At 39.8% G+C, this 17,080-nt stretch overlaps 1 protein-coding gene across 1 annotated transcript; it reads left to right on the forward strand.

Moving 5' to 3' along the window:
* The first annotated feature begins 518 nt into the window (after positions 1-518).
* Positions 519-15,814, forward strand: si:dkey-9i23.16 (uncharacterized). Its single transcript, XM_025908043.1, has 6 exons — positions 519-541; positions 9,934-10,000; positions 10,099-10,209; positions 13,453-13,509; positions 15,201-15,359; positions 15,501-15,814. Exons 2-6 carry the CDS (start codon positions 9,938-9,940, stop codon positions 15,606-15,608), a joined length of 498 nt encoding a protein of 165 aa, XP_025763828.1. The 5' UTR covers positions 519-541; positions 9,934-9,937; the 3' UTR covers positions 15,609-15,814.
* The last annotated feature ends 1,266 nt before the right edge of the window (positions 15,815-17,080 follow it).

Raw genomic sequence — 17,080 nt, forward strand, 5'->3', positions numbered from 1 at the left:
TGAATAGGATACACAAGCCCACGCGCCTTTCACAATACATGTTCTGCTGTTTTGGTGCTATTTATGTGAATGTCATCCATAAGTTCAGCATGTTGACATATTAGAAAGAATGTGTACACACACACACAGTGAGTGTACAAAGTACACTTTATTTGCACTGAATTTTTAATTTTTAGATATTTAAAAGAGGAAAAAAAAAAGCATAAACATGGGAATAGATGGAGAAGTATATGGTAAAAGTTAGTAGTGCACACTCTAGAATAAGTGAAAATGGAGTGATGCCTTATAGCTCCACAAAACAAACAGCCCAGGAAAATGACTTGAAATGGCTTCATGCAGCTGATTACCCAAAACAACAGTTTTCCCTGTCTGTACTGTGCTGTGGTTATATACTCTGGAGTACCTCTATGGCTCCAGTTTACAACTGTAAAATGTGGATCAGCCATTCACTCCTGTACAGGAAGTCTGGACTGACTCTCCCTTTGAAGGGTCTGAGTTTCTGATTCCAAAGGGTGTACCCCAACAGCAAGTGCAGAAACTGGTGAGTAGATCCATCTAGATGATGAAAATCTACCCAAGTGCAAGTAGCCCTCCTGATTATAGAGGGAGGAAAGGCTAGGTTAATACTTGAGTGGCAAGGAAAGGAATAGGACCTAGAGCAACTGGTAAGAAAAAGATGCAATACTATTTTTTTTTTTAACAAGTTTTAACTTTTACTATTAAAGTTTTACAAATGTCCACAAATTTGGACTTTAAAGTGCAAATTATTTTATTAAAGCAAATAATAGGAATCACATGATTAAATCACCTGATTTTATTCCAACTTAACTGCTCTATTTTATTGTAATGCTGATTTCTGAAACTGGTCTTAGCTGAATGAGACAGAAGAGGAAGAATGCCCTGGCTGCTGATGAAATCCTTTCCTGTCATGCCTGAAAGTCCAAATGGGGAAGCAGTGACTCATTACCAACTTCTCAGTTCCTTTCATACTTTAATTCAACATGGCAAAAAATAAGTAGAGAAAAAGGCAGAAATTAAACAAATGTTGGGCAGTTGTTAATGCCCTGGTGCTCACTGTGAATCCAGTCCCTTCTTTTAATGTGACAATCTGCTCAGCTACAGGAAACTAGAAGAACCCAACCCTCCCTAACACACGCGCACACACACACACACACACACACACACACACACACACACACACACGCTTGAGTCCCATTTCAGGTTGCATTTCTTAACTCCCACACTTTGGGGACAACACTTTCGGTATGGTTTAGAAGCAAGCTGGCAACTGAATTTTACAAAATTTTATTTGCTTTCATTTTAAGCAACATTTATCCAGACAGTATTTTTACCTTCCTATTGGGGACTGGGAATGTTTAATGTCCCCTTTGGGGTCTTCAGCGATACACAGATACGCTAATTATTTTACTTCAGTTTTGGGGATATTACTTCCCTTAAAGGCAGATTATGATTTAACTATCCAATCTAACAATAATCATTTTGCAATTAAGTATAACTATAACATCCAAGGGATTTGAAAGAACTTAAAATTAAGGTCTCTATTTATCTTGAAGAAATCAAAACTATGTACAACTTCTCGGCCACAGAACAATTTAAATTTTCTACTTCATTTATTACTACTGTGTTGTTTTGGGACTTTACATGCACATCATTTATGCAGAGAAACTTACAACAAGAAAAAAAAAACAGCTAAAACATCTGTACTATTGAGTGTTTGTTACCAGCAAATTGTAAGGCAAGAACTTTGCTTCCAAATATGCTCACTGGGAAGAAGTCCCTGGTCCCCTGTCTTCATGTTGATCTGTTTTCTTATCCCATTGTGTTTTTGTTGCCTCCATACCTGAAAGAAGAGACTCACTCTCATTGCTTGAGGAATCCAGAATTTGCAGATCAAATTTTTGTGACGTTTCAGGCATTTCTCATGATGCTGCCGCAGCTTGGTTGTTCATGAGTAAATAAACACAAGTTAAATAGGCAAACATTAGACAGTTAACCTAGTTTATATTCTATTTAAATGAAAAAAGAAATTTCTAATTTCAACTATGAATTGTTACCACACATAATTTGTACATAATTACTAAGGGTTCATTTCATTTGCAGAAACTATCCAAACTTTGAAGCAAAACTATCATAACAGATTTAATTTAATTATTAATAAACACACTGCTTTAACCTCCTTTACCTCAGGGCACCAATAAGTACAGTATTAAAGATCTGTGAGGGATAAGACAAGCTGTACGATTTTAGAATGGATTTCTTAATTTTAATTTTCACTGATGTTACGAGTAGATTTAACATGAAAACAAAAAAAAGAAAGAAAAAGAAATATATAGACAAGACAATTGAAAACTGCCAAAAGAGACGCTCGACTCTTATGACTTCTGGGGACGTTTCTAACACAAATACACTCCGCTTTAACCTAAATGGGGACATTCAAAAACCTGCAGCCTATGTATGTTTCTTTATTTAAGAACAGTAAATAAATAAATTAAACAAATATCAGAATATTCGTTTGTATGAAGCTTAGTTTTTCAGTTTGATTAGCACCTCTTAATTAACAAGCTAATCCTCATTGTTAGCTTGCACATGAAAAACTTAAGGACGCTAATAAACCTCACAGAAAAGTTTAATCAAACATGCCTTGATTTGCAATCTAAGACAGCTCTGAATTTCTAATTTATATGTGGCGAGTTTATTCTGGCTAAGTAGCTAAAGCTTATTTTCCAAATTATCAAGGGCACATCTAGCTAACCAATATTAGCATTTATTGCTAAATAACTTTCTTACATTCAGACAGAAAATGCTAAAACTTAGATTTTTGGTGGATTTTTCCTTTACAGCAGAAACCTTAAGATATAGCTATAAGAAGCTAAAAAAGTTTTAATTACTATCCCTACCTTTAAAGCTGCTCTACATGCTGCTGCTCCCCAGTGCACACCTCCATGGCTGCGATCGAGGCCTATGGTGACCTTACCTCACCTCCCCTGCCTTTAGGCTGTCCCTGCTCTGTCCATCTCGACTGTCACACACACAAACTCTGGACCTGCATTCACCTCTTTCCTCTGAACCCCCCACCCGACAGACACAAAACATCGCCCTTTCACTGACTGCCCCACCCCCACTTGCACATGAACTATTGCCCACAAGCACACTGTTGTTTATGTAAGATTGTATTGTATTGTGTTGTATATAAGACTTTTGTTTTGTTTTTATCTTTAAGTTGTTCATTGTACACCGAGGGCTGTCGGAGCATTGCAATTTCAAATTCCTGAGTATGATCTGTACATATGGGTCTTGACAATAAAGCTGACTTTGACTTGAGTCAAGCTCTGCAGATATCGCTAAGGCCCAGTCCAACCACGCTACAGAAGCTAATTTATCCCGCTTGCATCCAGGATATAATTTTTTCTGTCATTATCCATATCTAATTACCACAGTCTTTGATCAGCCCTTAAAGAGACTTTGGTGAGAATTAAGTTTTATCTCCCAATTTTACATACTGCCTAAAAGGTATTAGGGTTGAAATTTAAATTTAGCTCAGCTCTTTCACCACATTTTGGATCCATGCACGATTCAACAGAAATTCAAGAAACATCTCAAATATGTTGCAACACCAAGAGTAATTTATGTCAAGCTGCAGCTTAGAAAGCAAATATGAACCTAAAGTGCTCTGATATTTTTATGTAACTGCTTCAGATCATGCCAAATGACTCTTTAAAAAAAATATTAAAAATATTTGTATCATAATTACATCAAATATGACTCTTTTGTATTTTCTAGTGTGCTGTTTATCTTTTGAAAATACAATCTACTTTCTAACAAATAATCTACTGATTTCTATTTTTTAGTCAAGAAAATAACAGTTTATTTATATAAAACCATTCATACAATAGAATGTTGAAAAAGATCCTCAACAAAGATCAGTATATTAAGAGAAGTCTTACACTATGTTGGGAAATCAGTTTTACCCCGGTTCTTTTTTATTCCTCGGGCCTCCAGAGATGCACCGGACCCAGTAGTCATTTTTACAAAATCTTTATTCATCTTCATCTTTACTCATCTTTATTCATCTTTACTTATTCTTTATTCTTTACTCATTCTTTAAGCATGCCTAGAAGGGAAGACGAGGCCGGTGTCCCTCTGAAACAATCTTCACCTCTTTGTTAGTTACACCCAGCTTTATAGCAGCGACCCCATCATAAATCCCCCACAATGTGCTGCAAACTCTGTGTCTGTGTCTATGTGCACGAGCACGTGAGTGCCTGGGTGTGCGTGAACCCGCGTGTCTATGTGAGTGCACGTGAATGACTGTGTGCATGTGGATGTGTGAGTATATCAGTTAAAACACTGTGGGTGTGTGTCTCTTCCTAGGGGCCATAAATACCATCTCCCCTCCAAACCACAGTTATCAAGTAACAAATATTGAGACCCCCACACAGGTATCCTCTGGGGAATTTCCACTCAGCATTAACTCCTCTTTGTCTTACTTTCACAGTTCAACTGGGGAGGGTCTCCTAAGATCTACTCCTAAGTTCATGACACAGTGAGGCCTTTATTTATATCCAGGGCAGTGTCAGTGTCTCTACCATAATTCTACATTCTATCTTAACACATTTCTAAACTCTAAAACAAACTAAACATTCCTACATGTCTAAACTCTAAAATAAGCTAAACATTTCTACAAATACAATATTATAAGGGTTAGCGAGAGGTCATACACACACACAAAAAAAATCAAAAATCAAAATCCAAGAAATGTCACTTTTGGGGACAGTAGAAATTTTTGCAATTTCACACACTTCCACTAGGGGCAACATAGAGTTATACACAGATTGAGAAAAATTTTGGAGGCAAGGTCATACACATACACACAAAAAAAAAAATCCAAAAAAATGTCACTTGTGGGCACAGGTGAGATTTTTGGATTAAAATATGTTTTAGAGCATGCTGAATGTTGTTAGAGGTAAATCTAATTGGGGATGGTGGTTTTGGTCCCCAAAGGGACAGGTGCCCCCAATTGACTGGTGTGTGAGCTGATAGAAGACCCCAATTTTGACACACACACACACACACACACACACACACACACACACGTTTAAATGTATTTATATAGTGAAGGATTATATTTAAGGATTTAAAAAATAAAAGTAAAATAAAACAGTCAAAGTTAAAATTGACACACATGAACCAGTCAGACCCTACCCAGGCACTGTGACAGAGTTTAAACCTGTTTAAGGTGTGAGGAGTGGGTAGTTTGCTTTTCCACAGTTTTGGAGCTTTAGCAGATTAAAGTATATGATATCTAAAGATGGAGACTCGCATCCAATCTGGTCTGAAGGATGAAAATAATGAGGTTCCACAGTCAAAGTGTACAAAACTCATATAGACCAAGAACACTAGAAGCTTTAAGCAGTATGCTTGACAGAGCTTTGTATGTGTTCTGTCTATAGCTGCCCATATTCACTACATTTTCCACTTGTCTGTATCTTGTCTGTACCCATTGTCTGAACTGTAATACACATTGTCAGTCGCTGGACACCACATATACATGAATAACAGAGAATAAAGAAACGTCCAAAAAACTTTTTATCACGTTAAATGCTTACATTAAAACACCTTTTCACACACTCTTTACCCCACAATGTTCAGAACTTGTTCCAAATATCACCAAATCATCATGTTCAGCACGCTGGCAGTAAGGACTAATGTAAAATATCAGAGCATCACAGTCGCAGGTGTCAGAGTGTGGAACGATTGTACAGATGAAATGAAAAGAAAGTCAACAGATCACATGTCTGTTTAAAAACACTGCATCAGTACGGGAAATGCTGTTCTCAGTGATCGAGCTGTCTCACTGTATTTTAAGATCGAGGCCCAACATCTCTAAAATCAGAAATATCCTGTCTCAGAGTGATGCTGAAAAACTAGTTCATGCATTTATTACTTCCAGGCTGGACTACTGTAATTCATTATTATCAGGATGTCCTAAAAACTCCCTGAAAAGCCTTCAGCTGATCCAAAATGCTGCAGCAAGAGTCCAGACAGGGACTAGAAAGAGAGAGCAGATTTCTCCTGTTTTGGCTTCCCTTCATTGGCTTCCTGTTCAGGGGCGGATCTAGAGAAATTTTTTTAGGGTGGCATGAGGGTGGCAAAGAAATCAAATGGGGTGGCAAAATCAAAGCCTTTTTTTCCCAAACACATATGCAGGTGGTTACGTATGGTTAAAATGATTCAAATGCAGTAAGTATACACGTTTTTCATATAAATATAGTCTATAACTTAATTATTGTCTGTAGCCCACATAATTAAACACTTTAGTTACATAAAACATGTGAGTTTGGATTTTATGTACTGTATAGCCTGTATAATAAATAAATATGTAGCCCAATAAGTATAAAACCCAGAAAGCTACACAACATGGGGTGGTTCATTTACAATCACAAGTCTAACTTAAGTTTCACTGTTTTTTGTTAGAAAACAATCACATTGTTACAGCTTAAATTACACAAAATGTCAGAAATCTGCACTGTCATGAACACAAATTTAAACCTAATTTTTCATCATTTGTTGGATTAACCCTCTGAGGTCTGAAATACAACCGGCCATTTTTGACTCCTTTTGAGTTTACGTTTGTATTTCATGCTCAAATTGTTTCATTTTATTTTTTCCCCCTTTGCCTTGTTTGGTATCTTTTCAGCTCAACTGAATTTAGTTGTTTTTTTCACTGACATACTGCATTAGTATCACTGATCTGAAATCACACAAAGAACTTAAAATCCTAGTAGTATTTTTTTTACTGTAAAAAAAAAAACCACAGACATGTTGAGTAAATTTTTATAACTTGAAATGCAAATATAAATTGTACATTTTGTAAACATATACAACTATTTATCTAAAAATGCAGCCAATACACCTGCTGTTTCTTTCATTTTGTACAACCATTTAAAAATATTACTAAAACTAAAATGAGAGAACAATCAGGTGTCGCAATAAGATTCCCCACAAATGATGTGTGCCAGTAAAAAAACAAGTTTGTCCACCAAAAGACAGAGGAGAGCAGCACAGGGACAAACCTGCAGGCCTGACAGCAGGAGGTGTATCACTCTGCTGGTTTTCTACTTAGTGACAGTGTTTACATTGCAAATGTGCCTTAGTGACATTCATTAGTGCCCTCACTGACACACAAAACAACGACTACACAACAGAACAACTACACAAGACAACACAACACACTAAGTATACACTCCACACTAAACGTCACAAATCTCCCACATCTAAAAACTCTCTCGCTCACTCTCTCTCTCACTCACTCGCTCTGTCTCGCTGCCGTTACCGTCACTCTAAAAACTCTCCCCTCTCCCTAAACAACCAAATCCCACGTGTTGACTTTTTTTTTTAAATTGGTTGACATGGTGCATTTTTCCACCGATAGGAAAGAGGTGGCTTTTTTTCCTTTCTTTACTGTTTTCGCGCTGTCCTTAGAAAACGCTTAAAACACACACACACAAAAACATGACGACAGTATTTAGAAAAAAGCGTGGCTTATATATATTATCATAACTCTGGATTTACTGGTCTGTAATTAAAATGTAAAAACTTTGAAGTCTGAACTTTCAGTGTGGGCTGAAATAGAGACTCAGCCTGGCTGCAGCTTGTTGCTGTGTCAGCTTACATCAGTCATGTGATTTGGAGGTGCAGCGTGTCCGTGGACCACAGAGGGTTAATAACACTCACCTTCCTTCCATTTCCAGAGTGTAACATCCAACCACCTGTGTAAAATCCAAAATTCCCATGGTGTTGTTCAAAATGTGCTCTGGCACAATCATAAGCATGGCTTGGTACTGAAAACAAGAAAAAAGCCGGTCCTGCTATGGGCTGAACCATTTGTTAATGGTGGAGGGGGGGAACACTATGCAATATATTCAGTTTTAGCATTTATATTCACTGCTGACTGTAACTACGCTCAAACTGTTAATGCTATCTTATTTTAATAAACAACACTGTCATATGCAAAACTGGGGTGGCACTTGGGGTGGCAAGGGATGATTTTAGGGTGGCACTTGCCACCCCATGCCACCCTTCTAGATCCGCCCCTGTTCCTGTTAAATCCAGAATTCAAAATCCTGCTCCTCACATACAAGGTCTTAAATAATCAGGCCCCATCTGATCTTAATGACCTTGTAGTACCATATCACCCTATTAGAGCACTTCGCCCTCACACTGCAGGCTATGCTTTTGTTCATGATTTTTCAATACTAATACTATACAAAGAATAAAACCACTTCTACTAAATATAAAACTGGAATCCCATTTCCCCAAAGTTCTGCTTCTTTGGCAAAAATGTACTGTCTTCTAAACCTGTGTATATATGGGATCCCCACGTTGGTAAGAATACATCACATGAACAAAGGAGTGAATGTTTGCAGAATAGTGAAGGAGAAAACATTGTTGTAACCTGCCTATCAATCTGTTTTTCCCTCTTCATGCCTTTTCCTCTTTTTCCTTCTCTCTTCTCCTTCTTCTCACCACCATCTGTTTCTTGTCCTGCAGCATTCCTGTTCTTCCCAAGAGGATTCTGACATGTGCTTTTAATGAACTAACATGCAGTTACTTTTATCTTTCCCTATCTCATTGTGTTCTCTGTTCTTCGATGCATGAGAGCCTTTCCAAACAAACAGCACATACACACACATATGTATGTGGGTCTGTGCATAGCCTTTTTCTTTTTTAATCTGCTTTATCGTCTGGTTGTGTATGTTTTTATTTTTATTTTTATTTTGCCGCACTTGGTTTATTTTTTTTGTGGGATTAAGAATAAATCTGACTTTGAGTTCTGACCAGAACAGAACTGATTTTTTTGTTTGTTTGTTTTTCTAGCAGAAAAAAAGAAATCGGGAAGAATAAATCCCTGAACAGCAAAAGTACATTAACAACTGAACGTTTGGGAACATCATAGCGTGTTCCTAATGTTCTCCATTAGGCCTCCAGATTGTGCCCCATGTCTTGTAGACTGACCCCATTTTACCTTACATTTTCTTATTGCCCTTTGTGACGACTTTGTGATTAGTAGACTTCACAAATTAGGCTAGTAATGACTCATCATAGTTCTGATCTTCATATAAGCATAAGACAGCATGCAGAGTACCAGGTAAGGGGTTAGGGTTAGAGACTTTGTCTGCAAAATGAAGTGGTATCTTGTTTACTTCCGTGTATCCAAGGCTTCTCTTTTGACAGTGGATTAGTTTGTTTTTAATGTTTTGTAAAGATTTCAGGTGCATGTGTTTATAACAGTTTATCATATTTATGTTAACCTTAATCATACTGTTACACTAGTTTTATTGTTTTATATTTGAGAAGGTCAACATATCCAACCTAAAGTCCAAATCTTTCATGGTCATAAAAGTCAAAATGTTGACAGTTATAAATACTTTAGACCCAGGTTGGGTAATAGACCCCCGTTTGAAAACCATCTGGAAGCCCTTTCAAGAAAATTATAGATAAAAATTGGGAGGGGGGGGGAACAAAAACAAAAACAAACAAACAAAAAAACCACACTAATTCACAAGTCAAAAGATCATTGTACATCTACAGTGTTATCTGTGTTTTATTATGGAGATATTGTTTATAGGAATTTGTATTTTGTACATAGTTAATTTGTGTGTAATGTATAATCTTTACTTTTACTATGTAGCCGTTTGTATCAATGTTTTATGTGTTTTAACACGAATCTTGATCTTTATTGGACTACCTGTTTAAATACATGATTTGACACTAATAATGAGTGCTCCAGTGTTACCATGTTTAGGTTAGTCTACCAGTAACACTTACTGAAGCTCCTAGTCATATTATTATTTTTGAACTGTTTGTACTATTGATATACTGCAGTTTGATATATCGTTTCCTGTTTTGCAGTGACATGGCTTCTGAGGGAGCAAGGTTACGTCGCCTCTTTGCCTGGTTTGACCCTGAAAGTGTTGCGGTGAGATTTAGGCACAACTAAGCTGTGTATCTGAAGCTCACTTGTAACTTCATATATATTATTCAGTGGTTGTCTTTTGCACGTCTTTGTTTGCACAGGTGCTCACCATCCTGTTGGGGCTGTTCCAGGTGCTGTTCTCTGCCCCGTTTGCTTACATTGACCAAAGTTTTCCAAAACTCTTCATACTGCCACTAGTCTTAGGAATTGTGGTATGTACTTCATGATTCCTCCACAAATTTGCAGCTATAACGTAACATTCACACACATTCACACTCTGATGGACGTTTCAGAGAACAACTTTAGTTTAGTATCTTGCCCAGGATATTTGACACACAGACTGGAGGAACCAAGGATTGAACCACCAACCTTCCAATGTGTAGTAGACTTGTAGTCAAGACCGCCTAAACCAAGACCAAGACCAGAGGGTATTGAGACCAAGACAAGACCAAGACCAAGACAGACCGAGTCAAGATCAGGACAAAGTCGAGACGAGACCGAGACAAAAAATTCTTTAAACTGCAGCCAGATGCTGCTTCGTTTACGGGTGTCAGACATATTTATGTGTTTCTGCGATGCACTCGCACAGCCCTCCTCACCGCTGTCTACTGTCTCACTCACTGAGAGGACAGACGGATGCTCCACTTGAATGTCGCGTCTCTCACCCTCTTTTTTCTTTTTTTTTTTTCACATAATGATATTATCCTATATCCTTGCATTTGATTGGCCACAATATGGAGGGATCGGAGCATAGCTGAGCCACTGTGTGAGAGCTGAGCAGCCAAAGGAAATTAAGTGAGGAGCCGGCTCTCGCTCAATGGGAGTCGACTCTTCTGATTCACTACAAAGCACTCTCTAAGCACGGCTCTTAGAGCTGATGCTTTTGCACATGACACATTATGGAACGTTACATTGTCTGTCATGGATACTGTTGACTCCAAATCTCCCGACCACTATGTCGATCTGAGACAGCAAGACCGAGACAGCGCAACCAAGACAAGACCGAGGGATCCGAGACCAAGACAAGACCAAGACCAAAATCCGTTGAGACCAAGACAAGACCAAGACCACGTAAAAGTGGTCTCAAAACCGGTCTCGAGACATCCAATTCTAATATGTAGATGTCCTGCTCTAGGGCGTACGTTCAGAACCTGAGAGCAAAGCTACACCCATATGGAAGATTGTCCCGGGAAAATTTGCTCCAGGCCCAGGAACGTCAGCAGAGCTTGTACAACAGAGGGGCTAGGCTCAGACAGTTTTGCATGTATTGCTCCTTTCTTCTAGCTCAAGGATCCTTGCTAAAGGCAAGGACCCTTTGTGGTCACACAGCGATTGGGTGATCTTGACTATAAAGTAGTGCGATTGGACAGGGGTGGGGACACGCAGATATACCACTAAGTCAAAGTGTATAGAGAGGCTGGAACAGCTTCTCAGGTGAGACTGGTGAAGGAAAGATGAGTTAGTCAGAGGTGCCAGATCCCACCATTCCTGTCTTCCTCCACTGTGATGACCATCTCACACAGGCCCACATAGCAGATGTTGCTGTACTGCAACAGCATTTTGCAGATGTGTTCTCCCCCTGCCTGGTTGTACTACACTCAGAGCACTGTTGAAATGTGCTCTGGTGTGGTGGTTCAGTCATGCACCTATTGGTTACCTGAACATGAAAGACAAATTTATCAGAAGGAGGTGGCTCCTATGCTGGAGATGGAAATGATAGAGCCCTATAGCACCTGGTGTTGCCCCATAGTACTTGTGGTGAAGAGAAATGGGTCTTTATGGCTCTGTGTGGAATACCACCAGCTGTCAGGTTGATGTTTATTCCATGCCCCAGTTTGACAAGCTACTGGTCCAGTTAGGCACTGCTTGTTTTTTCACAATGCTGGATTTACCAAGGGCTACTGTAGTCCTGGAGTCCCTGAGGCAGGAGGGTTCATAGCCAACCCAAAAAGAAGGGAGCACATTGATGGAGGGCGGCACCCTATCTGGAGCATCACCTGGGAGGCAGGTAGGTGCGCCTGCAGAGAGAAAACTACAGCCATTGTCCCAGAACCAAAAAAGAGGTGAAGCAGTTTTTGGGTCTGACTGGCAACTACTGCTAGTTCATGCTTGGTTTCGTGGTGCTGACCAGCAACTTATCTGATCTCACTCACAAAGGTGCCTCAGATCCAGTTCAGTGGATGTGTAGCCGCTAAGGCTGGAAGGCCTGCTGTCGATTACACACGTCGCCTCCCCCATTACTCTTCTTGCTCTCGGGACTGGGTTGCCATGTTATGCTGGCCAGTCCACCAAATGACCCGTCACACCACATGATCAGGCAGCAGGTCCTTCTTTGCTCACGCTGGCTTGCACGCCGCCTCAGGGAACGCCTAAACCTCAACAGGTGCCTGCTATTGTCCGCCTAGTCCACAGTGGATTAAAAGAATATCGTGCAACAACACCAAAACAGGCAATATAAATATCAGGATAAAACCAGTATGATCAAAACAACAAACCATAAAACAAACACAAATTTTCACTTTGTGACAGATGGACCAGTCCCACGTGGCATTTTACCAGTTCCCTGTGGGGAACCCCTACTCCACACCCTTACTTTTCATCTGTAGATGGATGCCTTGAACAGAAGCCTGGGGGCTGTTTTGGGTCGACAGCCCTGTTGTCTACATTAACCCAAAACTGTCTGTGAGAGAGGTCAGAGAAGGAGGACTGAGTTCACCTCGACTGAAAAGCCACCGCAGTATAAAATCATAATTTTTACTGTGGTTGTTGTCATTGTGGCTATTGGGACTAAATGGACTCTCACCCTACACACCTTGTGTGCATTGGGGTCTTGCCACAATGTAACTAACTTTATCATGGCAAGAATCACATTGTTGCACGTTTGGGGGGGGGCATGAGACTGAACATCTTTTAATCTTAATATGATCTATTTAGTCCCTCATATTAGACCAGTTCTACTACTAACTGGAAAGTAGGTGCTTTGATTTCTTGTGGCTCCAGCCTGCAGACTAAATTGTCTTTTGGCCTGCAGCCTGATGGAAACTAACAGAGTGTACAATGTGTCCATTGGAGTGCGTGAATGTTGTATATAAAGCACTTGAGTAGAAAAAAAGTGCTTGTATGAATGAGGCATGTTGTATAAAGTGCTTTAAGTGATCAAGTACAGTAGAAAAGAGCTAAAAAGTTGCCCATTGCCTCTATATACATACAGTATGCATGTTGTTTTTGTTCAGAGAAGGCCTTGTGTGAATCCTGTCCTACATGTACTCCAAAAGCATGGTGCCTCATAAGAGGTCATACAGTAAAGGAGGCCACAAACTGTAGAACAACTGGAATCTCTCATCATTCAAACTTGTACACTGCTGCATTTTGTTTGATTTGTGCGCTCATGCTTGCTATCATTTATCATTGAAGCAACATTAACCTTCCAGTTATATTTCTTGTGTGTCTTGCAGGTTATGGCAGGGGGGTCCTTCACAATGGCCAATGAAAAGAACCCTAGCAGACTACTAGTGAGTTGGCATAAAATGCTAATGTGAAGGTCAGATTTGAAAAAAAAAGAAACCAAAAAGCCAAAAACTAAAGTATCACATGAGACAGGTTTTCTAACAGCAAATACACTACTGTGTGTGTGTGTGTGTGTGTGTGTGTGTCCTGAAATGGCATAACTGGGATTGAGCACTCTTTTTTTTTTTTGTGACGTCGCCTGAAAGACCTTAAAAAGTAACACAGCAAGCAACGATCAAAAGAAACAGCTGAGACAATAGTCATTGTAGCATCCCCGGTTGAAAAGATGGTCTCTCAAACTGATGGTTCACAATCCTTTTATTAAACAGCCGTGTATGTGAACACACCGTAAGAGCTACAACATACAGAATAAAAGACTATTAGTAAATCAAACAGTGTGTTACCTTTAACCTTTTGACTTATTTATTAATCACAAATCAATTCTCTTTACCTTACATAACAAATAACACTGAAACTTGTAAATTATTGCATATAACAGCGAAATCGTTGCATCGCTGCCTAAACATGACGAGGTACGTTAGCACCCTCTAGTGGGTGAAAACTTAGCCTTTATCCTTAGTAGCGGTCAGCAGCTATATGCTCCGTAAAACAACAAAGTACATATCCACAGGACAAACTTTGTTACAAACCTTGTTCCCTCATCAACCAGGTGCTAAGAAACTGCTTTCAACTCAGGATTGCACCTTAATAGCCATTCCTTTTCCCCATTTCCGTCCATTAACCATAGAGCACACCTTCTCTCTGTGCATTAAAACCCGCACTTCTGCTATAAGATTTACACCACTTAATTTACGGCACCTTGTCGCTCTGTGACTTTCAAAATAAAAGCATCCGCTCCAACAATATAATAGTCACTCATAACTTTACAAACTACTTCACAAAATATTAATGAGGTCATTTACAGTCATCAACGTCTGTCGGTCTAGACCAGGGGTGGGGAACTCCAGGCCTCGAGGGTCAGTGTCCTGCAGGTTTTAGATCTCACCCTGGGTCAACACACCTGAATCACATGATTAGTTCATTGCCAGGCCTCTAGAGAACATGAAGACATGTTGAGGAGGTCATTTAGCCGTTTCGCATCTACAACCTGCAGAACACTGGCCCTCAAGGCCTGGAGTTCCCCACACATTGTTTAGAAAATGTTACAAACACATTTCTAATGCTTTGGGACTCCAGTAAACGACAGTGAGAGCAAAATTACTCCAAGAAGCCAGAACAGCATCTACATCTACATCATGGTTGAACAATAAGACTGGGCAAAAATGCATGGGTGTAGGCTTAGGAGAAACCCACTGCTGACCAAGAGAAACACAAAGGCACTCAGGTTTCCCAAAAAACATCGTGATGATGCCATTTTGAGAAATATTTTGTGGACCGATGAGGCAAAAGCTAAAGTGTTTTGGAATTTTTTTTAGTCCTGTTGCATGTGGTGTAAAATCATTACATTTAAAAAATACAGTTTTTAAAGTAATGGTTTACTCAGGTTTGTCTAATCTTAAAATTAGTTTGTTCTGAAACGTGTACAGTACGTATAAGAAACATGCCAAAAGACTAAGACTACTATTGTCTCACAATGTCACAATACCTGATGACATTCCTGATAAAATGATCATATCGCATTTCTTATATTACATAATGTCACATGATTCACAAAATCAGTCTGTCTCCTCTGCAGCTTCAAGGTTGTGTCTGCAGCAATGTGGTTGGTCTGTTGGGGACGTTGCTTGCTTTCGGCCTGTATTACTACACCCTCCACACATCACACAGCAAAGTCACATGCTTGGATGACCATTATAATGGCTACTCGAGGGTTTGCCTCCCACAACTACTGGCAGTCAGTGTCATCAGTTATGTTTTGGTTTTTGCCCTTTCACTTATTTTGACACATTGTTCTCTTTTCATTTTTTCCCTTTCTAATCCTAAAACTTAAAGTCCTGTGGATTGTAGTACAGCGTGTCTCTCTTGTTCTCTGCAGGACTACTCCTGGAGTGTGACGCTGCTGCTGCTGCTCTTTGACACTGGTGCTGTGGTCATGCACTGTCTCCTCTCTATCTCCGCCTTCAAAACACTGAAGACAAACTAAGACACGCAAACCAAAACCATTGTAGTAGTCATTCATTCCTGGTGTAAGAAAACTTAATGGAATCTGACTTTTCCTTTGCTGACAAGTCAGAATATCTACTGATCCCACCCTCTGTACAAACAACTACTATCACTATATCTTATGTTTTGTAACCACTGTATAACAAAGACCCTCATTAATAAATGTGATTACTGGTTGTTACTGTATTATGTGGTCTTCACAGGTTTTACCTCTTTGTGAATGGTAGCTTGGTTTTACTAAAGTTACCATCCAATTTTGTGTTGAGCCCCTGGTGATGGGGAGGCCTAGCTACAAGTTTGTAAGTGCATGCATTGTACCCATTGTTCCCTTTTCCAGTCTGCTTTCAGTAGACAGATGGCCTCACTGTTAGTCTTCAAACTTTTTTTGATAACACCTTTAGTCAGGGCTGAATCATGTGACCCTAATCCATGTATTAGTTATGCTATTACATATTTTAATTTTCAATATCTTTCCTGACTTATATTAAATAGTTATTTTTAATAAATAAGGAATCTCATTTTTAATAGCTTCTGCTGCATTTTCTCAGTCATGTGTCAACTCTTCCATATCACACAGAGCCTGTTTCACTTTTGTTCCACACCTTCCCCAGTCCATATGAGTTTAGATATCACGCATGAGTTTTCTCATGCGTGATATCAAATCTCCTGAAATCAGATCTCAGGACGTACCACAATTCACGGGTCACATTAACTCAGTAGACCGACACATCAAATTCACCAGGGAGGATATGAAAAGTGGCAGGTTAGCCTTCTTAGACTGTGAGATTTCCATCAGTAATGTAGGACATCTAAAATCTGATATGTACCATATAGGTTTATGGTACAGTATTTAAGGTTTGACTCTCATCATCCACTGGAGCACAAACTGGGTGTCATCAGGACGCTACAACACAGAGCGAACACCATCCTCACAGACACAGCAGCCAGGGAGGCAGAAGAACAGCACATCAAGAAGGCGCTGAGTAAATGTGGTTATCCCAGCTGGACTTTTGTCAAAGCTGGGAAGGCACCTAAAGAAAGCTCCAGCCGATCCAGGAGAGAAGGACAACCGCTGCGCAGGCGAAAACCTGTAGTGATCCCATATGTGTCAGGAGTATCGGAGCAGTTGAGACGCATGTTTTCTAAACACCGGGTCTCTGCCCCAAAAATTGGTCCACCCCAAGGATCAGGTCCCCCGACACAAACAGAGTAACATAGTGTACGCTGTTAAGTGCCAGGAGGATTGCCAGGATTTATACATCGGGGAAACCAAACAACCTCTGGCGAAGCGGATGGCACAACACAGGAGAGCTACCTCGTCAGGCCAGGACTCTGCAGTCTATTTACACCTACAGGCCAGTGGACACTCTTTCACTGATGAGGATGTACACATCCTGGACAGGGAGGAACGCTGGTTGGAGCGCGGAGTCAAGGAGGCCATTTACGTGAAGA

Source organism: Oreochromis niloticus, linkage group LG6 (assembly GCF_001858045.2).
Source record: "Oreochromis niloticus isolate F11D_XX linkage group LG6, O_niloticus_UMD_NMBU, whole genome shotgun sequence".
In the NCBI taxonomy this organism is placed as follows: Eukaryota; Metazoa; Chordata; class Actinopteri; order Cichliformes; family Cichlidae; genus Oreochromis; species Oreochromis niloticus.

Bases quoted from the DNA above. Each gene is read 5' to 3' on its own strand.
- si:dkey-9i23.16 (XM_025908043.1), top strand. From the start codon at position 9,938: ATGGCTTCTGAGGGAGCAAGGTTACGTCGCCTCTTTGCCTGGTTTGAC. The intron at 10,001-10,098 runs GTGAGATTTAGG...TTGTTTGCACAG, and splicing joins TTGACCCTGAAAGTGTTGCG to GTGCTCACCATCCTGTTGGG. The intron at 10,210-13,452 runs GTATGTACTTCA...TGTGTCTTGCAG, and splicing joins CACTAGTCTTAGGAATTGTG to GTTATGGCAGGGGGGTCCTT.